The 27,950-nt window shown below is 47.6% G+C and overlaps 1 protein-coding gene across 2 annotated transcripts; it reads left to right on the forward strand.

Moving 5' to 3' along the window:
* The first annotated feature begins 752 nt into the window (after window positions 1-752).
* On the forward strand, window positions 753-27,882 carry WSCD1 (WSC domain containing 1). 2 transcript variants are annotated; one of them, XM_032707480.1, is made up of 9 exons: window positions 753-1,443; window positions 9,275-9,960; window positions 13,673-13,787; window positions 14,235-14,419; window positions 17,062-17,183; window positions 22,636-22,801; window positions 24,203-24,367; window positions 24,963-25,163; window positions 26,191-27,882. In XM_032707480.1, the coding sequence occupies exons 2-9, from the start codon at window positions 9,534-9,536 to the stop codon at window positions 26,541-26,543; spliced, it is 1,734 nt and encodes a 577-aa protein (XP_032563371.1). In that variant the 5' UTR covers window positions 753-1,443; window positions 9,275-9,533; the 3' UTR covers window positions 26,544-27,882. The 2 variants fall into 2 exon arrangements, with proteins under 2 accessions (XP_032563371.1, XP_032563372.1); XM_032707481.1 differs by having other exon boundaries at window positions 753-1,396.
* The last annotated feature ends 68 nt before the right edge of the window (window positions 27,883-27,950 follow it).

The following is a 27,950-nucleotide window of genomic DNA, read 5'->3' on the forward strand; positions in this document are numbered from 1 at the left end:
ACTTCCCACCGTTACAGCCTTAAAGGTGTACACACACACATAAAGGTTGCAATCTAACAGATGCACAACTTCTTGGGGTGACAATACACCTCTACCTATCCGTATTTTTAAATTTGAATGTTACACTGCTAAGTCTCAGAATTCTCCATTAATCAAAATTCACCAAATCACCATAGGATTGCAGCCCTATCAGTACAGGTCGGAGAGTACATTTGTTAGGAGCAAAAGCACTTTAACTGTTCACATTGAGCTGAACAACCAGATCTCTCTTTTAAATCCTGTGGAGATGGGAAAACCAAGTGTGATTCAAGTGTCAGTATCGCACTGTGGGGTTCGGCCCCCACTCACAGGGTGCACTGCATGGAGAGATCCACACACCTGATCCCCAAAGCCCACGGGGCTTCAGAGTCTGAAGCACTGTGAAGCATACAGAGAGGAAACAGGACCAGCCCCACATGGCATCCCAATTCCCTCTTTCCTCTTAGATCCAAAAAAAGCCCCTGAGTGCTGCTTTCTCACAGCCAGGCAGGTGTTGGGGCTTATGTATCTGACTCACACTCCCTGGCACGGGGAGGAACCAAGGGTCCCATTACTGCATTAGACTTTGCCTCCAAGAGACAAATCTTCACAGGTTTCATTAAATATGCTTAGACTGTGGGGTGCTTTAAAACCCCATGCAGTTACAGGGGTGTAGCCTGCCCCCACTTAAATGCAGATGCTTTAAGAATAATTATAAATTGCTCAATCTCCATGTGAAGCAGCAGCAGAACAGAGCTGAAACGTGCAGGGAAGGTGGCAGCACAGCCAATCCTGAGGACACCAGCAACTGCCTTTCAGCTCTCACATTTATAAATATTTTACTTCCAGCCAACTGTGCCCAGAATAACAATTTTCTGCCTGAAATCTCCAAGCTGCTGCCGGGAGGCTGTCAGGGACTCGCTTTCCCGGGACCCTCTCGACCTGTTGGGAAGGGGTTCGGGTCTCCAGAGGAGCGGCTTCAGAAAGATCTGCCCCTAGTGGGAAGAGGCACCGAGAAACAAACACTGAGCATCCGTTCAGCTGATCGCATTAGGGCTTCACGCTGCTGCCGCCACTCAGCCCTCTGCCGATGCAGCCATCCGTGCGCTTGGACAAACATCCAGGCAGAGGGAATGGCTAGGTCTGGAAACGTCTGCAGCTGCAGAAGGCTGCAGAGCTCTGCCGTGGAGCAGCCGTAGAGAGAGGCTGTTTCCCCGAGCAGGGGAGCGTTATGAAACGCGAGTGCACCGGCTGCGCTTGAGGATTTTGGCAGCGCAGCGCGGAGGCTGCTTCCATCCAGCCTGTTGGCGCAGGAGGCCATGGAGCGGTTCCCTCCCGCCGGCCCCCGCAGGGCGCAGGACCCCGGAGCCCCGGCCCGGTGAGACACGGGGACCCCGGTGAGCCGCAGGGACGGCGGGGACAGCGGTGAGCGGGGCCGGGGGAGGGCGGCCGGGGGGACCCGAGAGCCGCAGACCCGCACGGAGCGGTGCGCGGGATCACGGTCTGCGCGCTGGAACCGGGAGGCGGGAGGAGGATTAGTGGGGACGGGCAGAGGGAGCGGGATTTACCAGCTTTTCAGACATGCATTACGGCTTTTTATAATATTTCACTGGATTGTCCAGGACTTTGCCTGGCTACAACAGGGGTTCCTCGGCCATAAAAGAAAGGTGAGGTTTTCCTCTATTTCTCACGGTTGCAGTACCTGCCTCTTCGAGCCCTGTGCCAGCTGGCCTAGGCAGAGCAAAAACAGGACAACTTTTTGCAGAGGCTGAGGTATCAGCGTTCATTGCAGTCTCAGTGGCTGTTTGATTTATTAAATTTATCCACAGCACCTACGTAGATGGGGCTTAGTGGCATTATTCATAAAGACTTCAGTTTGGTCTCGAGATGCCCTTTCCCCAAGCATCCACGGAACATTACGCTTGAAAAGTCGGCATGGATACTGCGAGTATGTTTGTGTCAGCCTGATCAGGCAGGCTGGAATGCTCAGCTTCTCCAAACAGTTTCTGGAGCATCACTGTGCTGAACAAATACACTCTTAACAACGTGAATGTTGTAGGAATTCATATATTGAAGGGTTTATGGCAGATACTTTTTAAACATCTATGATTTAGTTACAAAGCTGTATGTTATTTTAATTCAAGTAGATTTCCTTGCACATAGGAAAGATCTCATCTCTAGCTCCTGTGGGCTAAGGCAAACATCAATATATGGTAGATTTCTTATAACATTCTCATGCAAAACTTCAGCCACAGATCATAAAGGGGCTTTTGGAGACTGCAGATCATCATTTGCTGGGTGCTTGAACTTTTAATATCAAAGGATGTACACCATGCATGAATGCTTTACTATTGACAAAATACTTTCAAGGCTCAGGAATAGTTTGCTGAAAGCTCTTGGTTTATCAGCCTGTATATCACCTCTGGAGCACACATCCCTCTGTGTAGAGAATGCACACACATGTATGTGCGTGCATGTCTACCTCTGAAATAGGGGTTTGCATATGCCCACATCTTTTCCATACTGGTGTGGAATCAGTTCTCCTGATTCCTGCATTATCACTGAGCTAAGTGAAACGTATGGGATTAGTGCAGAAATACCATGTCACCACAGTGTGCTCTCTACTCAAGCTGTCTCTGAGCACTTTCCAAGTCACACTGTTCCACAACAAGCCTTGCTGGACCAGCTGCCTCCCACAGACTCCTCTGCATCCCTCACCTCAGGCTCTGCGCTCACCAACAACATTATTGTCCAGATTTACACCTACTTATGATAAAAAATTGGTCTCAAAAAGTGGACTATCTGGTGAAAGAGCTGCTGGGACTGAATTTGCACAAGTTAGTGCTGACTCTTCAGCCTCAGGCTGCAGCTCTGCTCTGTGACATTGCCTTTCCCTTCCAAAGCTGAATTATCTGTCACTGTAAAACACCTCCCATATTGAATACAGGAGGTATAATGTATGTTTTAATTTGTGTCATTTTCGACTTGATTTGACTAGTTTATGGACTACAGACTTTTTTCTCTGTCTTCCTGCTAAATCAGCATAAAGATTTTTTTTCTGCCTTATTTATCACCCTTCAGTATTATTTAAAAGTTTTAACACAATCTCAGTATCAAAGATAACTTTGCAATTTGATTACACATTGTAGCAAACACACTTGTAGCAAGCAATGGTAAACTTGCTGGAAAGCCCTCTCAAGCTGCAACACTTGCCACCACGGCATGTGGAGAAAGGGGTGCTTTTACCTCATTTCCAGCTTGTTGACAGACCTTACACAAGGAGATACCTGCGTTGGGTCAGCACAAACCCATCCTCTAGCAAGAAGAACTTTCTAAGTTGGAAGAAGTGCTTGAAGAAGTGCCTACTGCTTCCAGCAGCCCTGAGGATGAGGCCAGATCCTTTGGGAAGGCCGCTGGCATGGCACATCAGGGCTGCCTGAAGGCCCCTTCACTTCTGTCTCATCGGTCACTCCATTGCTTTACTGAAAATCCCTAGACCATAAGCTTCACTTTGATGGAAAAGGGGTGAAAGAGTTTCTAGAAATATTTAAAAGCCAAATTATTTTCTAAATCACAGTGTTAGAGGTGACTTGAAAGGAAACAAGGAAAACACATTTTCTCATATTTAGATGCAAACCCTCAGCAGGTTCTGCAGCAGCAGAACTGACTGATGTGTGTTCCACGTGGGGGGTGACACAGGCTGTGCCCGAGCGAAGCAGCGGCACTAACTCATCCTCAGCCTTGTGGGCCCAAGCTGGATGTCCCTGCCTCGGAGCAAAGAACAAAAGCAACCTGAGTTTTCCCCTTACCTTGCAGAAAGGGCAGGGATGAGAAGAACAGAGAGCAGCAGAGTGGGCGCAGTGGCCGCGGGAGCCGTGGGCACAGCAGGAGCGGGATGTGGGGCACAGCAGGAGCGGGATGTGGGGCACAGCAGGAGCAGGAGCCATGGGCACAGCAGGAGCCATGGGCACAGCAGGAGTGGGATGTGGGGCACAGCAGGAGCAGGAGCCATGGGCACAGCAGGAGCAGGAGCCATGGGCACAGCAGGAGCCATGGGCACAGCAGGAGCCATGGGCACAGCAGGAGTGGGATGTGGGGTACAGCAGGAGCAGGACGTGGGGCACAGCAGGAGCCATGGGCACAGCAGGAGTGGGATGTGGGGCACAGCAGGAGTGGGATGTGGGGCACAGCAGGAGTGGGATGTGGGGCACACCAGGGCTGTGCCCTGTCCCTGCCTGTGCAGCACAGCTCGTGCCCTGTGACAGAACCCACACATGTAGGGCTGTTGGAAGAGATGCCTGCCCAGGGCCAGAGCTGGAGGGTGCTTCTGTCTCCAGCTGAAGCCAAATGCTCTTGAAAGGCCAGATGGTGAATTCGGGATGGGTCTCATTCGAGCACTGCACCATAACTGCCAGAAAGGTCAGTGACCAGGTTGTAGTCCACAGCGACATGAAGGACATGAATATTATAGTAACTCTTCATCAAAAATTTCCCCTCTTTTTGGTGAAAGAATATCCAAGGAAAGGTGATGGAATTACAAAATCACCTTTCTTTCCTTTGTCTGAATTCCTCAATTATGTTGTCACTGAGACAATTCCACATGACACTTTCTTAAGGAGCTAGAAAAAGTAACAATGGACCTGAACCAAAATCCATCAGCATCAACCTGTATCCTGATTTGGGTGGATTTTGGCTGAAGACAGTAGAGCACAAGGATGTTTCTTCTAAGCTTCACTTTCAGCATCTGCCACTTTCCACACAAAAATGATCCACAGTTTCATTTTTCTCTCTTTTCCCAATATTTGGAAACTGGAATAATAAAGAATTTCTGTCTTGATTCCACTCAAGGTATGAGGGAAGAGCTCTGCTCAGCTTTGTTGTCTTTTTTAACCCCTTTCTCAAACCTGGAGAGATGCTCTGGGCACATATGAAAGCACGGCTACAAGGAACACTCACTGTCAGCTGTCTCAGAGTTTCTCAGGATGATTTCAGGTATTGGAATAAAGGGAACTGCAAATACGTGACAGGGTCCCAGCATCGAATTTGTGGCTTCTTAAGAGTTTTACTTCCTGTGTGCATTCACACAGTATGATGTTTCCCTTGACTTTCCAAACTGCCTTGAGAAAAAGGCAGTGTGTACCCAAAGAAAAGGCTGTGAGCCAGAATCCTTCAGCTGGGGCCTAACTGACTGCACTTGTCCTCAAAGGAAGCTGACAAAAGAAAGGAGAAATGTGGAAGAGAGATGGATTTTTCTAAAAATAGTGTACGTGAGTCCAATTCCCTTCAGTTTACAATAGAAAACATCTTGCTTCCATGCCAAGAACTCTGAATTTGCAAAATCCTGCTGCTCTTTAGACAAGACCAACTCTTGATGAGCTGCAGCCATCAATGCAGCACTGACCTGAGCTTCTGCACTGAGCACATATCAAGGGAAAGCCCTCACATAAGCAACTCCTCACCTTCAAGTCTGGGGCTGTTTTTCAGTGTCTTCAGCCTTTACCAGCATGCCTGGCATCACTGAAAGTATTCAGCCTTCCCTTAAGAATTCTGTAACTGCTCCTTGAGCTAGGAGAGCAGAATTGCCAAGAGCTTTACCATGTTTCTTTTATTTCTCTTTACAAATGCATTAACACAGCTGCCTAGTGTGATATCCTCTGTTACACTTTGCAAGATCATTTTGGAAGCAAGGTACTAACCTGCTTTTCCTTATAGCAACTTTCCAGTGGCAAAGGATTCTTTCCCTGCTGAAGGCCCAGGACCCAGTGGATCTCCCATGCTTCCACTCACCATCCCCCAAGCTGACTCTTGCCAGTGCTAATTACTGCCCTTCTCCGAGGCCCCTCACCCACCCTGTGCAGCATTAACCCTTTCATCACCCTCTTCACCTAGAGATCTCCTCTGCCATTTAACAGTTCTCATTGCCCATCTCAAACTCCTTTCAATTACCATTTTATGATTTTACAAACAATTCCCAATTAATATGGTCCTAAACACCTTTGGCTGTGAGAACTGATAAACAGGAACAGAAGACTGCTTTTCTTCTGTTTCACTTCATTCAAGTGAAACATGCATGAAAAAGATAAATGGTGCATTTTCTATTACCAGATACTAGTTCTTTCCTTCTTACCCTTTCCTGTTTAATATCATCATCAAAAGTGATGCACTTGAATTCTTCTAGGCATACTTTGAAGATATTGCAATATGCAGTTTATGGAAAAATCAAATGACAGTTTTTATGTCAGTAGCACCCTCTGCTATTTCCCCACTAAAAAGTAACATTTAATTTTTGAGTTGCACATTCGTAGCAGTCTGTGGGCGGAGAGTCTCCTTATTTATTTGGTTGGATTTTACTACAATGTACTGTCATGGCAACTGCTCTAAGGGTGAGTGCATCTGGAGGTAATTCATACGCATCATGTTGAATGCAGTAAAATTGCCTTATACCATTTAAACTTTTTCAGCCACTGGGCAAGGGTAAAGTTACCCTTTTGAGACACAGAAGCAGCTTTTCCTTAGTAAATAAATAAATAAACAAACTTGGCGGAGCAACAGGAGCAATGCTAAACATTTCTTTGTGTTTGGGTGCAGAGCCTGCTGCACAGTTAAATTAGGTCTGATACCTTGGGTGTTTTCTCCAGTTCTGCTGATGCACAGCAAGTTTTCCATCCTGCTCACGTGGAGGTAGAACATCACGCCCTACCACAGCGCTCTTTGGGCAGGTGGTGGCCAGACTGGCCTCCCCTGGCTCCAGGAAACATTGCCAATGCTGCCTGGGCAAGTGGCAGAGCTTCTCATCCTGGGGATGCTGCAGCCTCCAGCTGTTCCACTCTCCATCACTGCAAACACGGAGAAACTACCAAAATCCACTGACCAAGCACACAGTGGGTTAAAAGAGACTGAACTGGGCCAGTGATGCAGTTTCAAGCCTAACATGCCCAACCTCTGCTACACGGCCTCAATGGCCCTTCTCCAGCCCAGCTGCCACCCTGGGCATGGCTTGATGAGCCCAAAGGCTGGGGCTGCTGCAGCACAGCCCCTCCAGTGCCAGTACAGTGCATCTGAGACCCTGGGCTTGAAGCATCTCTCACTTTGTGAATAAACCAAAAGAGCTGTGAAACCCTGAATTACTGCAAATCTGATCAATTTATCTGGCCTCAGCTTGCTGCTGAGGGGGGGGGGGAAAGCTTAAACCTTTTGAAGTCCTGTGTGACTGCAGCCATTGCCACCTCCCTGATGAGGCTTTGCAGCAGCGTTTTACCAGGAAGGGCCACCACTTTACAGTGCAGATGACACCTCCAAGAGCACGGTGTGCCCAGCCCCCAGCTGCTGAGGCGAACAGCCACCTGCCCACTGACCCAGCCCTCCCTCAAAGTACTGCTGGCTGCATGGAGCACAGTCATTCCCAGCCCAAATTCCAAGCTAATATGTGCACACAGCTTGCTTTCAGATCAGACAGCCTCCATTGGGAACAGCTCAAGTTTCCAGCAGCCCCATGGCAGGAACAACTAGTGAATCAAATCCCACCTAGAGACAGTATTTCTTCAGATGAATTAGCAGTAACAACTTGCAGGATCTAATTAGGGCTAATTTTCCATTCATCTGTCTTGGTACTTCTGACCCTTTTACTGCAATGCTTGAGCACTCACAACATTGATCAGAGATTTTCAATAATTTAAGTTTGAGGGTCAGCTCTTCAGCTGGTGTAAATCAATGCATTTTCTTTGGCTCTGAAGGGAGGTGTGCAACTTCTCCTGTAGTAAGAGCAGTCAGAATTCACTGCAGATGTACAGCCTGGCAGTGCTTTGCACCTGCTCATGCTCCCAAGCTCTTAGAGAAATAAGGACGTAGAATATTTTTACTCAGTCCCATACAACTAAAATCAGCATACATGAACTTCAACAACAACAACTTAAAAAAATACCTAAATCAGGTCTTCAAGGCCACCTAAATTTTAACATTAGAGACAGGGACTCCTGCCTTGTGACAGCCATGTTTAAGAATCAAGGCTGAAAGGTCATACAAAAGGAATTCAGGCTCAACTGACAAAAGACTCAGCTGAGCCTTAATTTGTTTTTGTCCTAGAAGTTTTGAACCTTTGGTTTTGGTTGTTGTTTAAGACAGAAAGAATTTGCCCAACCAAATGAAAAAGGGAATGGGTGGAGACTTAATTGGCAACATTTATTTAATAAAGAGGCATAAGTGAATATCCACAAAACTTTCAATCAGATACTGAAACAAGAAATACCAGACGTTCATTGAGAGGACTGGATTTCAGGAGTGTGCCCCAATTGCAAGCTAAACAAAAGCTGCAATATTTTCTTTTCTGGAAAACACTGCATATTTTCTCAACACTTGCCTGGCTCCACAAAGAAGGGATGCACTGTGAAAATAGGAACTTATGGGGAGATGCCAGCTTTTATTTGCCATGGGAGGTTAAAGGTTCCCTAGAGCACAAAGGAGCTTTTCTTGCCCAGACAATCTCATCGTGATACACATCAGCACAACTAAAGCTGCAAAGCTCAGCAGCAGTCAAGAGAGATCCGCTGAACTTGAGATGAAATTTTTTCAAACATTCACTACTTTTTATCCACACACATCCACGCATCAATAGTTGGCAATATGAATCTACTAAAATAAAAAAAAAGCAGAATCTCTGTTTTTTGATAAAGCAACATGCACAACAACTCCCCCAGCTCTGTTAATACAGAACCCCCAAATATCCTTCCAGCATAAAGCCCAACTTCATTGTGCAGCACAGAGATTAATAATTATTATCTTATCTATTGTGAGTTAATGCAATTTCTTTTTTCCTCCCACACACCCACACTGCAGTTTTCTTCTGATCTGCATTTGTAGCTCAGCTACTGTTTAGCTGAAAGGAAGGAATCTGGTAATACCTCTGTAAAAAGATGCCTGTACTGTGGCTGCCTGTTCAGCCAGGGACAAAGGATGGAGATGCTGGCTACTGACAAAAGAAAATAACTTCCTTTCCAATCGTCCCGAGATAAATAACCTCACCATAAAGGTATTTTTTGTGCACTCCAAGGAAAGAAAAAAAGTCTGAAGATCTGAAACTCACTTGTACTGAATCAATTGTTCTCATTGGATTATAGTTCTTAATGTGCATAATTATAAACAACAGATGGAGAAATGCTCATCTAAAGCCAAAAGGGGTGGGTGGATGGGGGAAAGTGACCCTGATGGTGCATATTTTCAATTTGGATGTGAACCAACCTTCCTCCCCTTGGTAATTCAGGTTTCAGCATCGGCTGTTCGGCAGGACATGATGAAGGCATCACCCTGGGAATGTGCAGAGACCCTGGGCCAGCCTGGTGCCTGAGGCTAGTGGCAGTGCTGCACCAAGCTGGTCCCTGCTGCAGCTGGCTGGGAAGAAGCTTTTCATCGGAGGAAGGCACCAAAGTGATGGGCTGAACTTATGGGAGGAATGAGCGTGTGGTCAGGTGGAGATTCAGGGACCCGTCGGGAGGCGTGAAGGGCCCAGTTTCAGTAAGGGCATGGCCAAAGCTTTCTTCAGGCTACAGAAGTTTCTCCGTCGGACGCAGTTTCTGCTCTTCTTCCTCACAGCAGCTTACCTGATGGCTGGCAGCCTCCTGCTGCTGCAGCGGACCCGCCTGGTTATCCAGCAAGGTTCGCACGGGACCTCCACTAACCAGGCCCTGACGGTGCCGGATGAGACACCCGGGGCTGGGATGGCAGAGCCCGGGGCCCTGCAGAACCCCCGCCCTGCTCCCAGGCTGCTGGTGGGCATGGATGCGCTGCGGGAGCCGGCCCTGGACCAGCGGCACAGCCCACGCTGGCTCGTGTCCCGCAACTCGGAGCTCAGGCAGCTGAGAAGGAGGTGGTTTCACAGGTTCATCAGCAACCAGGAGCCCACGGAGATGGCAGGATTTAAAGTGATCAAACACACTGCTGCACACAAAGGTAAGGGACGTTCCTTGCACGTTTTCTGGCACGCACATAAACTGCACTTTGCACGTCCCAGGCGGACACAGGTGAGCACCACGACGTGTCCCTGCAGACGTGCCTTCCTCCTCGCTCATCACTACTTTCAAAACAGTTCTTAGGCACGTGCACATGCCAAAGTAGAAACCTAACCTCCCTGGTCATGCCGAGCTGTAACTTCCTCCAAAAAAGTAATTTTATTGATTGAATGGAAGCCCAGACAGTGCAATGTGCTTCCCTAATTTAAATTATTTTCTCTTCAAGCAGGCAGAGACAACCATTTTAATTGATTTTCTTTCTCAGAAGAGGGAACACTTTAAAAGTGGATTTTATCAAATTAACTATCCAAGACCACACAGTACCATAAGTCTAGAAGTGCCTCCTTGCTGCTAAAGCTAAAACTAAATTCTGCTATTGCAAATGCATTCACTGTTCCTGACCTGCCCTCTGTGAGCATCTCTGCAAACACTCTGTCCTCTGGGGGACATGAGGTGAGTCATCAACACCCTAAACTGGAGACAGACTCCTGGGGTTTGGCAAGTTTGCTGAGCATGTCCAACAGGGCAAGGGACCGCAAGGAGAATTCACACTGCTGCATGGGCACAGCACAGCAGTGCCCAGAAAACACGGTACAAACCTGTACCATCTCCAATTCAAATGGAAAGGCATTCCAGTTTGACAGAAACATGAGTTCACTCTGAGTCCGACTCTGCTGCCCTAAGCACTGCTGGTAAATACCCCTTAGGTTGGGTCAGCAGGAAGAATTTTAAGAAACTATTATCCAGAGCAAGCAAAGAAGCAAAACAGGACTCCAGTTGTTCACATTTCCTGAATGGCTTTACACCCTCATGACCCCACTGAGAGTTGCATCATCCAGGCACGTTTGGGCCAGCACAGCTCGACAGGCCCCCCAGGCAGCACAAAGCCCGTGGTGTTGGGCTGTCACACAGCTGAGCTGGAGCCCTAAACCTGCCATCACACCCCATGGCTGAGCATTCCCAGGGAGCAGACAAGCCCCTGAGGAGCCCACCACAGGAAGCACCAGGATCTGCCCTGGGTGACTGCCATGCCCTTGCTGCAGCATCAGAGCGTGTTTGCAGTCTTTGACACGTTGCCTTTTAGAAGAACTAGTTGTTCTTGGAGATGTTTCACTGATAATAAAGCAGGAATGGGATCTGGATGACTAGACACCACATTACTAAACTGCTTTTTAGTTTGTTGAATAAATTTACTCAAACAAAAGAGCACCTTATCTAAAAATCCCACAAAATGGGTGCCACATTGTGATACCTACCAAGGGAATTGTCAGAAATGGGAGGGAGAAGGCAATAGTGGTGGTTGTATGGGAGATGAGTCACACAGTGTGAGTCATGCAGACTGAACCACTGGAGTTACCTGAAGAATCAAGCTGGAGCTGCTCCACGGACACTTCAGAGCACCCTGTTGGTAGCAGGTTTTGGTGGCAGAGGAGGGAGTGAGAGCCACTCAGCCAGGGCCTTGCTCAGGTTCTAACTGCTGATGAGAGGGGCCAGAAGGACTATTTATTTGTACATCCCACCATACTGAAGTGTAGATTCAAATATGCATCATTTGAATATCTGACTGAACATGAAGTGAAATTATTAATAACACTATTGTTAAGAAGCTGGATCAGCCTTTGAAGATTATCAATTAAAATTTAACTACCTACATAGAGCATGCTACCTTCCCCAACTCACTTCTAGTAAACTTAGATGCTTGTTATTTTGTTATTTTGTTATCTCTTTCAAGATCTAATGAACTCCTCCGTGGTTATAACGCTTATTAAAGTTTCGGTGATGCCCTGTAGTTCCTGCTCAGTGAAGCAGCATTGCCTGACTGTTGGAGGCTGGGCTTGTGCACTCCTCAGTGGTGCCATTCCAAAAACAACCTGGCTCTGATGCAGCACAGCTGCTCTGCCCCCGCTTGCCCAGGGGCTGCCAGCCAGCCCTCCCTGTGCCTCCCCAGGCAGACCCTTAACCCGAGACAAAAACAATGGCATCTGACCCAGCATATTGGGAACCTCCCAGCTCACTTTGCCTTGCTCTGGCTCTACCCAGGAGCACACAGCCTTGGGTGAGAAAATCCAAGTCCTTTTTTTTTCTCCGAGTCAGGCTCCCACCTGCTGACACTGCAAGTAGCTTAGGGTAGGGACCTCATCTTTTCCTGCCAGGGACACTGGCAAACACTGTTAGTACAACAAATGAGAGTTTTCTGTTCCAAGTTTCACAGTTTCTCCTGGCCTGGTTCTGCCATTGCACAGGACGCAGAGGTGACAGGGACCGGATCGCTGACATGACACGTCACTGAGACGACTCATCCATAGGAGGATGTGAGTGAGAAACCACTGCTGGGCTGGCAGTGGCATGGGAGGGACACAAGAGGAGGGCAGACAGTGGCTGCCCTGCTCCGGACCCCACTTGGGCTCTTTGGCCCCACAGCCTCAGTTTTCTGCTGCTACTGCTTTGAATGGAAATACCCAAATCAAAAGTCAACAATGAAATGTGGAGCGCCCTCGGTGGAAGTGCATGACTCCCACCTCATTAACAGCGTGCTGGAGTGTGTGTTCACAGCTTGTGAATTTTCTAATTGCATGTTGGCAAATTACTGAGTGTAGGTCTTTGAAGCTACTGTTGCATTTGTAATATATAAATGTTTGATTTATTATTCCTGGCTCCAAAATCCGTGTTAGAGCGGCTGAAAATTCCTTTTTCTTGTGAATTATTTTATTGCTAATATTATGCTTTTTAGTTTCATTTTTCATCGTATATTCTTTTCTTGTCCAGAGCTTAGATTAGTTAATTTCCCTGTGCTATCATCTCAATGTTGCTACTCTTAAAATCAAATTTCCTTTTTTCTTTCATATTTTAATGATAAAATGTACTTACAGACACACAATTGCTGTGTACTAGTGGGACGCCACATCATCCTTCCAATTGTATATTCAAAAATAGGCTGGATTTTTATAGTATTTTGTTCACGACAACAAGAAATAGGCTGAATTGGATGCAGTCTAAGAGAAACATTCATCTTTCATATGCTAAGTAAAGCAAGACGAAGAGATTCCTTTGCAGAAGAGAGAAGGAGACAGCTCAATGCACGGCACTGCCTAGTTAAGACTGAAGTTTTCTTTCCATTACAGCTTTAATATTACTCTCTATACCCAAAGAAAACTGATTTTCTTAATATTTTTCTTGCACCATATCATTATCAACTAGAGATTTAAAGAGCACTTGGGAGAAATCCAACAAGATTTCTGGAAGTTTTTACCATTTTGAAGACTACATTCTCCTTTACTTTAGAGAAGTGCCATGTTTCATCCCCCAAGGGAGGGAGTCAAGTGGGCAGCAGTTGCCTGCAGGAGCCGCGGTTCCGGGGGATCGTGGACTCCGGGTGTGCAAAGGCAGGTCTGCTGAAAGGAATCTGGTGAAAGTCTCATTTCCCTTCAGCACATTTCCATGGGACAGTCACGCTGACCCCTTCAATACACCTGCCAAGATTCAGCACCAAGGCAGAGCTCTGCAGAGCAGGTGGGACCCCGGGCAGGTTGGGACTTGACTGAACACAGCCCTGCTTGCAGCACATGGTGCTGGATCGGCCCCGTATGGGTTTTTCCCTTCCCCCCTTCTCCATCCCATATGCCTTGCCTAACCCTGGTCTTGCATGCACACAGGCACCTACATAGGATGCTTCACCGACGATTCGAGGGAGAGGACACTGAAGGGAGCTGTCTTCTATGACTTAAGAAAAATGACAGTAGCTCACTGTCAGGAAGCTTGTGCTGAGAGGTGAGTGGTACTTTTGCACTGCAAGTTTTCTCTTTTCCGATAAGTGGAACTGAATTTGAAATGGGAAAAGCATTTCTACATTACACATAGAGCATCTGTAAAAACAGTAATTATCTCCTACCTTCAGGCATGGCGTAGCTCTGCTACCCTGCTTGAAGCAGACCATTACACTGCTGCCTATTCTCTATGGCAGCATAGCTACTTACAATATATTTTCTGTTGTCCTTGACAAAAATTACCATTTGGTTAAATAATCTTTGTTAAGTATCTATCTTTTGATAGATACTGGTCTCTAGCCCAAATCTCATCAAGCTGGCTGCCTCTGTCAAGGAGGCCATGCTGTCCCTGGGGCACTCAGCTCTGGAGCAGGGCAGCAGAAGCTCACACCATACACAGGGACACGCTTCTGCCTCCCTTGGGTACAACGCCTGGTTTTGCTCCTTGCAGGGCTTACACCTACGCGGGGCTGGTGTACGGAGCAGAGTGTTACTGCGGGAACACCCTCCCCACCACCACCTCCAGGCCTGAGGAGTGCAACAGCGAGTGCAAGGGGGAGAAGGGCTCTGTGTGCGGAGGGGTGAACCGGCTCTCGGTCTACAGGGTGGAGGAGCTGCGGGCAGGAGCCAGGAGACGTAAGTGGGTGTGGGACCGAAGAGGGGAGGCCACTCGCCCCACGGGAGAGATGTCAGGGCTGGGCTGAGCATGTGGGTTGTCCCTGCTGATTGTCTCACTCCGCTCGTCACTAGAGTTTGAACTGGCAAAGGACAAAGGTGCCTGCAGGGCACAGCATCCATTTGCTGCTGGTCTGGTCCCTGGCTCCCTCCCCAAAATAGCAGCGCTGCTCTCTGCCCCAGAGCAGGGAGACTGCCTGGCACAGCTGCCTCGGGACTGCCATGGAGGAGGTTGGTGTCACCAGGGATGAAACACAATGCAGTGCAGAGCAACTGCAACAGAATTTCAGCTGAAAACCCACTCCCTTTGGCACCCACTGCAGGCAGACAAACCCACGTGTTTAAGAAGCAGCCTTGGAAGTGGGTGCCCTAGAACAGGAGAGCAGAAAAGCACTCAGATCAAGGCCACCCTAAGTTCAGATGATCCCAAACAAAATGAGTGCTCTGTGACTGCAGCAGGGAGCAAATAGAGGCCAGAGAGAGAGCCACAACAATCCCTTTCCTAATTGAGAGAAAAGAGACCACAGAGTTTTGCTTTTCCAAGGACTTCTGTTCCAGCGGCAGTTGGGATTTTTGTTTCATCTTTAGATGGCAACACACTCTACTCATCATTCAATTAGCTGCCATGGGGGACACAATGGATAAACCTTTAGGCCAACACACAGCACATAAAAGACCTAAACAGCTGATCAGTCTTTTCAATTGGCAAGTTCACAAGACCTGAAGGATGTTATTTGCCGAGAAGAAGCACCAAGGCCTTAGGTTGTGCCAGTATTGATGGTACTTCATTTCTTCTTAAAGACAAGTCAAGGTTTGTATAATAATCCACCCAGCTACATATAAATTATATATCAAAGGTACATAGACTTAAATTGCCACTGTCAGGCTGATGGGCACGTTGGCAGGTTTCCCAGGACATGCATCACTGTTTAAACCTCAAGCATAAAATATATATATATACTTGGCAGGAAAAGGCAGCATTTAATTTTTTTTAAAGTATTAATGAATTAGTCATCAAATTAGTCTAGCCTGGAGCTAGATATGGGGTTTTTTTGCCCTTAGTAACACCTGATAGTTGTCTGAAGAATCCCCCTGATGCCAGCCAGCGGAGGGGCCAACAGAAGTATTAATCACAATGAACAAGTATGTTGGAAAGTAACTCTGAGACTGTAACAGCCCATGTGATTTACGCTGTGTAATGTAGAGCACAGACCTTGCGTAAGACTTACATGGAGCAGGTTCAGTGGCATCTCCATTTAAATCTTCTGAGAGATGGGGCTTGCTGTCTCTCCTGTCCGTCCCTCACCTCCTCCTTCCCCCTGCAGTCCCCTGGACACCCCAAGCTGTGCAGCTCCTGTGCTGCAGGTACCCCTACATCATGTCAAGGAAGCTCAAAGCCCACATGGCAGCAGGGGTGGCTGTGGCAGAGTGCAGCTTGCCTTGGGGCAGGACTCCCCAAAAAGCGGGCAGACCACACAAACCCAGCTGTTTCCAGTGGGATCTGTGGGTTCCCTGTGAACCTGCTCCCTCTAATGCTGGTGTGGGCTGCTCAAGCTTTCTTCCTGACCACTGAGACAACTCTAAACATGTTCATAACCATTTTGTTTCAGGAATTAAATATTAGTGTGAAGTTTAGTAGGAGGCCTTTCAAGAATGTCCTGAGAAGCCCAAACACGCCCAGGTCCTTCATTCTTTGGTGCCGTGCTTGCAGTGACCTGGTCCCAGGGAGACTCCTGTTCCCCTCAGCTTGGGTCAAGTTCTTTTATTTTCAGATCACCCAAGTGATCCCAGAGATCCAGCACTGCTTCTAGTAACTGGTTTGAACAGTTATTAGAACAATATTTAAGCAGCTTCTCCTTAGACTGCTCTTGACTCGTCCTGGAGAATCTGGGCTTTTCTGCCAGAAAATTTATGCAGAACCAGTTTTTTTCTTCATAACTGCACCGCATCTCTCCTGTCATCCAACTCACTTCCCACGTCAGTTCTGGTGATACTGTTCAAGGGAGACCCTGCAATTCTGCCAAGATTTGTGGTGTTTCTACAGAAGCAGGTGAGATCAGAGGCTGATGCTAAAGATGTGGTGGAAGCTGTTGACAAAAACGCAGTTTAGGGCCTGAAGGCTGCAGCAAATTCCCTCGGCCTGAAAAGCAGGAGAGGGAGGAGAGAGGCAGCTGAGCAGGAAAATGGGTCCAGGGAAGGTTTTTTTCAGGATTCATTTACATTCCTTTCCTTTCCTGGTGCAGATCTTGGGAAGCTTTGTAGATTTTTATCGGGGCTTTGAAGGGAAAGCAAGTCTTCAGAGGAAACTGGGACCTGCAAACAATAGCAATGCCATCCACTGGTGGAATTGAACCCAGACCCTGTGCTGCAGCCCTGCTTTCCGTGCTTTGTACAAACCTGAAGGCGTGTGCTCCTTGCAATACCCCAGGATTTGCAACACGTTTTTCTAGCATATATCAGAGTTTCTCTTACTTCTGCAGCCTTTGTAATATAAAATTTATTTTATTATTTTTGGCTTCTGAACCTAGTATTGTTCTTTGTGAAAGAGGCAGGACACTATGGACATCGTTTTCTTAAGAGAAACCTATTTCATATCCCCGCAGGGAGGAATGTTATCTATCGAGGATGTTTTAGAGCTCCAGAAAATTTAACAGACACCTTTCCAGCCTCTTTGATACAGCCCAATTTGACGGTGGAGATGTGCTCTGAATTTTGCTCCAAGAAAGTAAGAACAGTTCTCATTTCACATCCTTTCTTCTTTTTTGTTATTTTAAAGTCTAATCTACTAAGGGAAGGGCAGAGATTAGTGCCTTAGAGCTTTGAATTTGTAAATGAGTTTCTAAAGGACAAAACTCATCAGAGTAAATACCCAGTGATGCATCTGGTCCAGCCACTCGAGTGGGGATGGCAGGAGGGAAAGCCACGAGAGCGGTGCCACATGATACACAGAAAAGCTGCTCTAACTGATGAGTATCGACCATGAGGAAATCAATATTGTCTCCATGTCACATTCCAGCCAAGCCCTGAGCCAGATCTGACCCCGGGGGAGGTCTCAGTGGCTGCAGCTCATGGGGAGGCTCGCTGCCAGAGGGTGGCTGTGGGCTGGCAGCATCTGAACCAGAACTCTAGTGCCCTGCGGGGAGCCAGCCCCACTCAGCTCTCAGGGAGCTGTGGGCAGGGCACCTTCTGTTTTAGTGGCTGTTGGTCCTCTTCCCTTCCTCCCCACCCTGATGGGGCCAATGTTTTGTACAGAAGGTTCACTGTGTGGTCAGATTTTGCCTGCAGCCACATTCAGCCTCATGCACTAAGCTCAACATTCAATTGCTTTTTGCAGCATCACAAAATCGATTAAAACTATGAAGGCATGAAAAACAAATCTCCTTAATTACTAGGTAGAGTGGGGAAGCTTTTCCCAGTCAACATACCCTCTAAACCAGTTTTAAGAATGCACTGTGGAATTAAATCTGTGCAGTGAATTGCCCCCATACCCTGTGTACAGCACCTCACAAACACACACCCCAGCACACTCTCACATCCTCTAGGCATAGAAATGTTCAGGAATTAGTGAGCAATTATTTCCAAGCTCTGCTATCAGTCTATTGTTTAATGGTGAGAAAAAAATCTTGATCTGTGTCAGTTTACCCCATGTAATATAATTCTATTAATATTTACTGATGAAATGCAATTAATTATTGCTTCCCTGTCTGGGACGATGATATGAAACATGTGGAGAAGCTGTTTTCAGATGGGCTCATGAGGTCAGTGTTTTTAAGCACAGTCCTGCCATTCTGGTTTTGGGAGATGATTTTTCTGAAAAGACAGGTTTTCAAAAGCATAGTTCCTTCAAGTTTTTCCAGACATGCTGCCAAGAAGTAGAAACATCTGAAATTACTGGTGACTGAGAAGGACAAGGAAAAGATATCCAAAATGTACCACATGAACATGACATCCAAACAGGTTTAGGATGGAGGACACTGTCCATCTCTGTGGAATAGCCATAGAGATGGAGTGAGAGCTAATGCATATTTGCTTGATGTAGCTTGAGTGAGAAAGTCATCAGCAACCCAGATACTATAAAAGATTATCTAAGCAGACTCTTTCTGCCCAGAAGGCACAGAGAGGGCTGCAAAAATGATAGCATGAAGAGGAAAAGCTGCTGAAGGAAGGTGAAGAACAGGTTTAGTACCTCTCTCATTTATTCCTTTCTTGAAATGGTGCAGATAACAACTCACTGTTAACTCTGCTGGGCACCATGAGACCCTCTGCAAAGAGACTATTTCCCTACAAAAAGACTGGCAATTTCTCCCTCTGTTTTAGAAGCAGAATTGCATATCCACGAGTCCAATTATCACACCCCAAACATGTGTGATGACATGAATAAAATCTGGAAGAACACTCTCTCTCTCTTGAGAACTGCAGTACCTCATGGCATCCGAAAGCCATGGCAACAAGTCTGCACACTTGAACATTTCCACCTGTAAGGTGCTTTTCTTTTTTTTATGGAGCAATACACAGAACACAGTGATCTTCTCAATTCAAAACCAGACCTGCTATTTTGGATTCCAGATGTAGCTACATGCACTTATCTACCCATAAACAAATGACTCCTGGGATTTGGATTCAAATCCCGTTGTAGAATTCATACAGAGTGATTCCACAGCTTGATTTAGATATTTTTTCAAACACAATAAAACAAAGATAAGTAGGCCAGAACCTTGACTGGCACAGATAATCACAGCCTTGCTGACTTTATTGCAGCAGTGAGAGGGGAGCATTCCAAATAGGGTCACACTGGGTCTAACATTGCCCTGCAGAAATGTCCCCTGGCTCAACAGATCACAGAGAAAAACAAGCTGTAATTTTTATGCAAGGACAGGATTGACTTTATGGTATTTATACTTTGCTTTTAGCATATCGAGTTCAATGACAACTTGAACTTGACTTCTAGATTTGCTGCAAAATGAACATGCCAATTTTTAAATTAACCAAACCTATCAGTTTTACTTGGGAGAGGAATTTCCTTCTGCAATTAGACCCCATCTCTTATTCTTTCTGATAGATTGAAAGAATTTAACTGCATCAGATAGAGTTAGCATAGGAAGTTGGAAAAAGAACTAATTTAGCAGAGTAATCAGAGCAAAACAGATAAATGTATTTTTAATCTATTCATAATTCTTAATTTGGATACAACCTACTACAAAACAATCAGTGATTGAATCATATCAACTGTGTTGCTATTGGAGAATGTTTGCTTTCTTTACACCACTCAAACTACCTGTTGAGGCTTCATCTCACAAATTCTTGTGTAAATAGTCCCGTTGAAATCACCTCTCCCCGAGTTACAACTCACAGGATGCACACCTGAGCCTATCAGTGCCTGCTTTACAGCTCAGCCCAGGAAAAGGCTTATCCCCAGCCCTGCAGAGTTCTCTGGCTGTGTGCTGGTGTCTCACCAAAGCACAGCATCACAGACCCGTGTGTGCTGAGCTCCAGGACTAGTCCCTCACTTCAAAGTTAGATGGTTACTTGAAGCCATGACCGCAGCTTGGGGCACACCTAAGTACAGAGGTGAGCAAAGGGGATGGCTCAGAGTTTTGCTTGAACACTGATGGGAAGTCAAGACTGAAGAGGTCACTCTGCAGTCACTCTGTGCTGCAGCGGGCAGGCAGAGCAGCGGGCAGGCAGAGCAGCGGGCAGGCAGAGCAGCGGGCAGGCAGAGCAGAGGGGAGGCAGAGCAGCGGGCAGGCAGAGCAGAGGGCAGGCAGAGCAGAGGGCAGGCAGAGCAGAGGGCAGGCAGAGCAGAGGGCAGGCAGAGCAGTGGGCAGGCAGAGCAGAGGGGAGGCAGAGCAGCGGGCAGGCAGAGCAGAGGGCAGGCAGAGCAGAGGGCAGGCAGAGCAGAGGGCAGGCAGAGCAGCGGGCAGGCAGAGCAGAGGGGAGGCAGAGCAGAGGGGAGGCAGAGCAGCGGGCAGGCAGAGCAGAGGGCAGGCAGAGCAGAGGGCAGGCAGAGCAGAGGGCAGGCAGAGCAGCGGGCAGGCAGAGCAGCGGGCAGGCAGAGCAGCGGGCAGGCAGAGCAGAGGGGAGGCAGAGCAGTGGGGAGGCAGAGCAGAGGGGAGGCAGAGCAGAGGGGAGGCAGAGCAGAGGGGAGGCAGAGCAGAGGGGAGGCAGAGCAGCGGGCAGGCAGCTGGACTAATCAGCTGGCTGATCACAGCGCTTTGCACCAAGGCCGTGGGTCCTGGTCAGTCTCTTCTCCCAGGGAACAAGTCAGAGGGTATGAGGAAAAGCCCTCAAGTTGCACTGGGGGAGATTTATATTGGATATTAGGAAAATGTGGAGATTTCCCTTGCAAAGCCCACTCCCAGTTTCTCCTCTTCCTCACCCATGTGCTTTCCAAGCCAAAGGAAGGCTGTACAGGTGAGGGTCAGCCCTGTGTGCTGAAGGGCTGCAGAGCACCCACCAGCTTCTGCAGACACAGGAGGCAGGGAGAAGTGGTTGCTTATGTCTCCTCACAAAAGCCCCAGCCTTCCAGAACAGTCCTTCTCTTGCAGGGGCCACTTGGTGTGAGATACAAGGAACATTTTTGTTCTAGGCTGTGTTTGAGGGCAGGGACACATTAATTTCTCAAACTGAGAAACACTGCTTCATTGTAAAGGAAAGATTTCTGTTTGCAGGCAAACCCAGAACTGTTTTGCCATTGGATCAAATTTGTAAATAGTTTTTGACAATGTCATATCTCATTTGCTAAGCAAATGTTGGCTGTTGGGGCACACACAGCACACGTGTTGCATTCGCCTCCTTATCGGAGGATGAACGCCTGGGCAAGAGCAAGAGATAAGCTGCTCAGCAGCCCTGTCTTGCTTTCCCAGACTCAAAGAGACTTTTATAAGACAAAAAGTGTTGATATGGAATAGGGGGACTTGAACATTCTGCACTCAAGTAGCCCCTGAACTTACTTCTGCCCGCTCACACAGCCCCACTTGAGCTCACAGAGGACTCTGGGACAAGCCCAGTCCTTACAAAAACAGGAGAAAACCTGAATTTTAGGGTAAATAAGCAACTGCTAATTTCTTCAGCAAATAATTAACATACGTTTCCCTCAAACTTCCTTTAATTCTCACCACTATTAGCCCAAATGCAGCTTTGCAGCTTGTTGCCATCCTGGATAAGAAGTAGTACAACAAAACCTGAATTATTCTGCACCAAATACATTAAAGAAAACATTTCTTATGCACAAAAATTTTCCTTGCAAATTCATTCCTTGCAAGGAACACTGACTGTAACTTCCTCGTGGTTGCACACCTTAGGAGGTTTCCTATCTAGAAGCAAGGTAGCACAAAACACAGAATCACAGAATCTGCTGAGTTGGACATGTCTGTGCCTGAGGGCAGAGTCCAGGCACCAGCTGAACTCACCCCATGGCACCCAGGGCAGAGCCACCTGCGGGCACCACAGGTCCCCCCTGCTGCCAGCACAGTCCCTCTGAAAAATGGGCCAAAAATTGCTGGGTGGAGCATTTCTAAATAGCTCTTTCAAAACTATACCCAGTAGCTCTCAAACCCTCTACCAGCCCCTCTCTGCACATTCATTTTTCTGCAAACTGTGAGGTCACACTAAGATGCAAACTTTCTTTATGGCTTGACTTTGTTTTTTCTATCTTTACACATGATTGCAGCAGTCAGCGGGTCCACAGTTCCTTCATCCCTTTAATTCTTTTAAGAGCAAGTTTCCTCTACATAAACTTTGGTAAAATCAACTGAATAAAGCAAACTTGTGGCAGCTGACTTGGTTTGGGGGAATGTAAATGGAACTTTAAAGTTCTTTCAATTCAAAATGCTCATTTTTGGAGGCAAGTTCAAACTTTTCCTACACTGATATTTTGCAGATGCAATTACATACTAGGTGCTGCAGGAGTGTTATAACTTTTTTTTATGAATTATGAAAAAGAATATTGTTAATTTTAAAAGTTTTTGAGGTTTTTGTCTGAAACCCACTTTTTAGGTAATTACAGTATGAAAACAGTAGCAGTGAAAGAGCACTAGCTTTAGAATGACATATCAAACACTGCTTTGATCTTGAGAGTGGCCTTGTGAAGATTTATTTTCTTTGCATGGCAGCAGCATTCCCCACAGACTGTTGATGCCCTGGCATTTCTGCACTGATCCATTTTCTCTCTTCTGTAGGAGTTTCCCTTGGCAGTGATCCAAGGGCAGGAGTGTTACTGTGGATACCCCACCGGGCGGTTCTCCCTGCACGAGGGCACGGACGGGCTGCGCTGCCGCGGGACGCGCAACACCAGCAGCACTGCCCAGGGAAAGTACTGCCTGGTCTACCAGACACCCGTGCAAGGTACAAGGTCCAGCCTCACTGTGCCAGGACCAGGGCCACCACTGCTGGAAACGGCCCCTGTGCCCCTTCTGCAGCGGGTAAAAGTGATCCCCTTTACAGCAGTCTGAGCCACAGTATCGTGGGTATACCAGTGGGTATCGTGACACAGGAGGAATTTAGGAAACAGACTTTATCTAAATTCCCTCTTTGCAATCATGCTCATGAAGATGCATCTTTCCATTCTCTCACTGCACAGCACGGCCTCCCCTCAACACAGAACAACATTATTCTGCAGATGGAGAGAACGAGGCAGAGCCTGGGAAGGTATTTCCCCACCACACAGCTCCCAGATCAGGCAGCCACCAAGGCAACTCTGCAGACTCTAATTCTGCTCTACTCATACATGTTTAAGGCTGGAAAACAAGGTAGAGAGTAAGCTTCCAATCCAGAAAACCATTTAGGTGGTTCTGGCAACTTTATCCATGCAGTGATTTACATTGAGTTCAGTGAAACTTCTCACTGAAGTTTATTTAAACTTATTAAGCTTAAAATAAATTAAGTGCTTTTCTGGATTGTTGCTGGGCTTTTTTTCCCCTAACACCCTTTTTCTTATCCCCATCTCCCAGTTCAGAGGTAGCCTGCAGACACCAGCATGTGGAAAGACCATGTAAGAAGAATGCTTGTTTCCATGAAAGTGCTGGTACTTCCCAGGTCTGTAGAGATCAGTAGTAGTAGGAGACTGCCTTCTCTGGGCTGTACAGGCACTTTCCAGCCATGCCTTCATCTAGAGCTTGCTCTGAAGAATGAAGAGAGCTGGCTTCTTGATGAATCATCACACAGGGTCAAGACTGGTTCTCATCCTATCCTTGGTTTCATTGGCATGTTAAGAAGCAAGGTGAGGATTTACAGAAGCACATATGAAACCAGGTATCTGACTCCATGGCTGCAGGGCTCACCAGTGCCTGGGCCCTTCAGAGAGGAATGGCAGTGCAGAGATTTAACTAAAGGCAGCTCCTTTCAGTAGGATGGTTTTCTCCTGTGTTATAAAACTCCCAGTTTCCAGGTGTAGTGGCACATTTCAAGTTCCATTGCAGAGCCAACCTGACAGGCAAATAGCTGGTAACAAACAGGCATCACCTAGGGGCTTTTAGCACAACTTACTGGCAAGTACAATGGTGTGCTGCAGCTTTATCAAAAAAACACTGCCTAACACAAAACCAGCAGAAACCTCTCTGAGAATAATCTCTTTGGCCTCATATGGCTGAATTAATTTTGGGAAGTAGCTGACTCACAACCGGACTCAAATTGATATCCTATATTTGTAAGAGAGAGGAGGAAGCAATAAACCCTGTAATCAAGAGCTGTCTGTGGAATTATTAAAAAGCCACAATGCTAACAATGAAATATCTTCTCTACTCGCAGACACTCGCTGCACAGACAGGAAATTCTTAACCACCAAATCCAAAGTGTTTGTTGCTTTGTCGAGCTTTCCTGGGGCTGGGAACACGTGGGCTCGCCACCTGATCGAGCACGCCACGGGATACTACACAGGAAGTTATTACTTCGATGGAGCCCTCTACAACAAAGGTACCGTGTCCCAAGGGAGGGCACACACACGGCCCTTCCAAGGCACAGGGCTTTACTCATTGCATTCTTCTGCCTGAGCCAGCAACGGCTGTCACTGTCAGCACATTTGGTGAAACTTAAACACACGCCTGGACCAAGCAGCCTCCCACGGTGCAGATGGCAGCAGCTGCTCTCAGAGAGAACAGCCAGGCTCTGCATTTGCAAATGTGCATATTGCCCACATTGGTGCCCTGTGCACACACACATGTGCGGCTCCCATCTGACAGGCTGTTGCCTGAACCCTGTGGGTAAGACCCTTCATGAGCACAGGAAACATGAAGGTTAAATTTTCAAATGTTACTAATTATTCTGGGAGGGCCATATCCTGAGGGGGCAGACATGTAGCAAGCACCAAGCACTGGCCCTGGGAAAAGCTGCCTTGTGGCAGCGTGGGGCCAAGGATGCCTTGCCCAGGGAGGGAGAGCCTGGCTGCCAGTGGGTTTAACTGACCGGTACCATCACACCAGCTTTACACCACTGCAGGGAATGGTTTAGTGCAAAAAGGCACAGACATACAATCAAGTGAAAAAGCCAACAATCCTGCCTTGTAAAACAGGTTTTAAAGGAGAAAAAGACCACTGGAGAAGTAGAAGGACCATCTGTGTGAAAACACACGAAAGTGGCAAGACAGAGATTGAAATGTTCGACTCGGCGATCCTGTTGATAAGGAACCCCTACAAATCACTGATGGCAGAGTTCAACAGAAAGTACGCCGGGCACCTGGGCTACGCCACCGACCGCAACTGGAAGAGCAAAGGTAAGCACCACACCCACATGGGCTGGTTTGAAACCCACCTCCTCAGCATGCTGGGAAGGGGGGGACACACTGGGACCTGAGTGAGCACTGCAAACAAATTCAGCGGGACCCGCGTCCCACCACACCCGAGATCAGCTCCAAAAGCACTTAGACCTGCCCTGTGGGAGCAGTTGTTGTACACCCACCACCATGGGGAGGAGGGGAGCACAGCACCAACACCACGGCCACAGGCACACAGGAACACCACTGCCATTGCACTGTTGGGCTGAGAAAACATATCCAGGTACAACACTCCTGTGCACAGCCCATTTGCCAGGCTATGTGAGGTGAAGAAAATTTGCCCCTGCAGCATGTAATAACCATGAAAAATCTAATTTAAGATTTGGAGGATCCAATGGAGCATGACATTTCCTGAAGGAAATTTTACAGCACTGTACAGGTGCTACAGCGCTGCAGATAAATAACGATAATAGCAATAAGGGGACTTGAGATTCAATGTCCCCTGAACACATGAAAAGACTTCAGAACCTGCCCGCCACGCTTCATGTGCTTGACTGGCAAGTTGGCTGGTCACTGCAATTTTCCCACTGGATACGCTGCTGCACTCAGACTCTGCAGCAGAAAAGACATTTGGCTTCCATTTCTCCTTGTGCATATTTTAGGCATTACAGCTGTGGCTTGGCACAGGGTGTGGGGGGGAACTGTCCTGTGTCACACTACATTTCTTCCCCAAGTTCACATATCATCTTTCATCAGTCACAACCCAAGACCTATTCATCAAAATCCACACAAAATAGTCCTCAGAAAAAAGTCTGGAGGGAATGGCTTTACCATACTGCAAATTGTTACATTTTGGCCACAATGCTCTTTGTCCAGCCCAAAAGCTTTCACCAGGGCTATCTTGACCTTTGGAAATTAAATTAGCACAAACAGCAAACAGAGATCAAGGTATCATTAATGCCCAAGGCAAAGGGAAATTGCTGAATCGCAGCATGGCTAACAGTGTCTCATTTTGCTGGTCATCCAGAGTGGCCAGATTTCGTGAACAGCTATGCTTCCTGGTGGGCCTCCCACGTCCTGGACTGGCTGAAGTACGGGAAGCGCCTGCTCATTGTCCACTACGAAGACCTAAAGCAGAGCCTCATCCCCAAGCTCAGGGAGATGGTGGAGTTTCTGAACGTGACAGTGACAGAGGACAGGCTGCTCTGTGTGGAGAACAACAGGGACGGGAATTTCAAGCGGTCAGGTGCTAAGCAAAAGGATTTTGAGCCATTCACCCAGGAAATGAAAGATCTTATCAACAGATACATCCTGATGGTGGATGAAGCCCTGAGGGGAAGAAACTTCACAGGGCTGCCCAGGGAGTACGTGCCAAGATGATAGCCTGGTATCGCACTGCTGTGGTTAAAAATAAAGTATTTTTTTCTTAAAAAAACCACAAAAACAAAACAAAACACTACAAACAAAAAAAAAGAAGAACAACAACGAAAAAACCCAGCACTCTCTAGCAGTTACAGCAAAGATACTTGTGGAGGCTGCTGAGAACTGCAAATTCTCTCCACTCTTGGGAGGTTCTTCAGGGCACTAAGTGCTCCAGAAGGGAAGCAATGAAGGATAGAAATTGGGTTATAAACCAATGCAAAAAAGCTGTTAGTCTACCTGTGTGTGCCCCTCCCTGCACAGGCAGCTCAGAGCATCCCAGCAAAACATCCCCACCCCTGTGGTACCTGTCTGCTCGCCCTACTGCCACCACAGACCTGCCAGGGGCTGCTTGGGATTCCACAGCATCTGTGCTGGAAATGGATGTGCTTAAAGGGGGAGAAGAGGGGGGAGTCTTAACACTGATCAGCAATTTTCATCTGAGCATTTAGGAAAATCAATTGCTTTCTTGTCTGTATAACCCATTAGTCAGGTCACCTGCCACAGCAGTGCCAGGGCTGCACCGGGGCACGGAGGTGCCGTGGATGCTGGGCAGAAAGGTGCTTCTGGACCAACCCCAGACTGCCCTGCAGGAACAGCAGCCTGAAGTTAAGGACCACCTGAACTCCACAGGGAGGAGGGGTGGCCACAGCATCCCCCATGGTGAGGTGCACAGCGGGAGAACAGAAATTCAGCGTGGCCAGTTGGGAATCCCTGGGTGTTATCAGCCCCAAACCTGGCCCCAGGGGCATGGATGAGACCCCAGAGGGTGGCAGAGGACAGATGCCACCTGTGCTAGGGCCTTGGTGCAGGTTTCTGCACCTCCATCTCTGCACCTGGAGAGTCACGGTGGATCTGGGGAGACACTGGGGCCAAATGTCACCACAGCTGGTGCTCTTGGTTCTAGAAGTGGCCATGGCCAAGCAGTACTGACATGAGCCTGGACCGCCTCAGGAGCAGGGGCAAAGGGGATGACCCCACCTTGCCCCTCATCCCTGGAGGAACTTCAAGGCAGTCCAACCTGAAAACCACAGCTGCTTAAAGCTGCCCTCTGGAACCACCCAGAGCAGCCATGAAGGTTTGATTTCTAACTCCTGCTGCTCCCTGTGGCTCCTTTCACCCTGCACCAGGGTTGTGTGTGGTGGGGAGGGAGTGGGGGCATGGGGGGCTCACAGGGCAGCTGCCCCATGATCCTGGACCACCAGGCAGCTTGGAGATGGTGAAATGTCACAGCCAAAGGGGCTGCCCTGCTGCAAGATGCTTCTGTTCATGTGAAATAAAGGATTTCTTAAAAATTTGAGTGAAAATACTAGTTTTAATAAAACAAGAAGTTTATATAAAGGAAGTTGGACTTCCTCTGCCTGTGTA

Source organism: Chiroxiphia lanceolata, chromosome 20 (genome assembly GCF_009829145.1).
Source record: "Chiroxiphia lanceolata isolate bChiLan1 chromosome 20, bChiLan1.pri, whole genome shotgun sequence".
Lineage (NCBI taxonomy): Eukaryota > Metazoa > Chordata > Aves > Passeriformes > Pipridae > Chiroxiphia > Chiroxiphia lanceolata.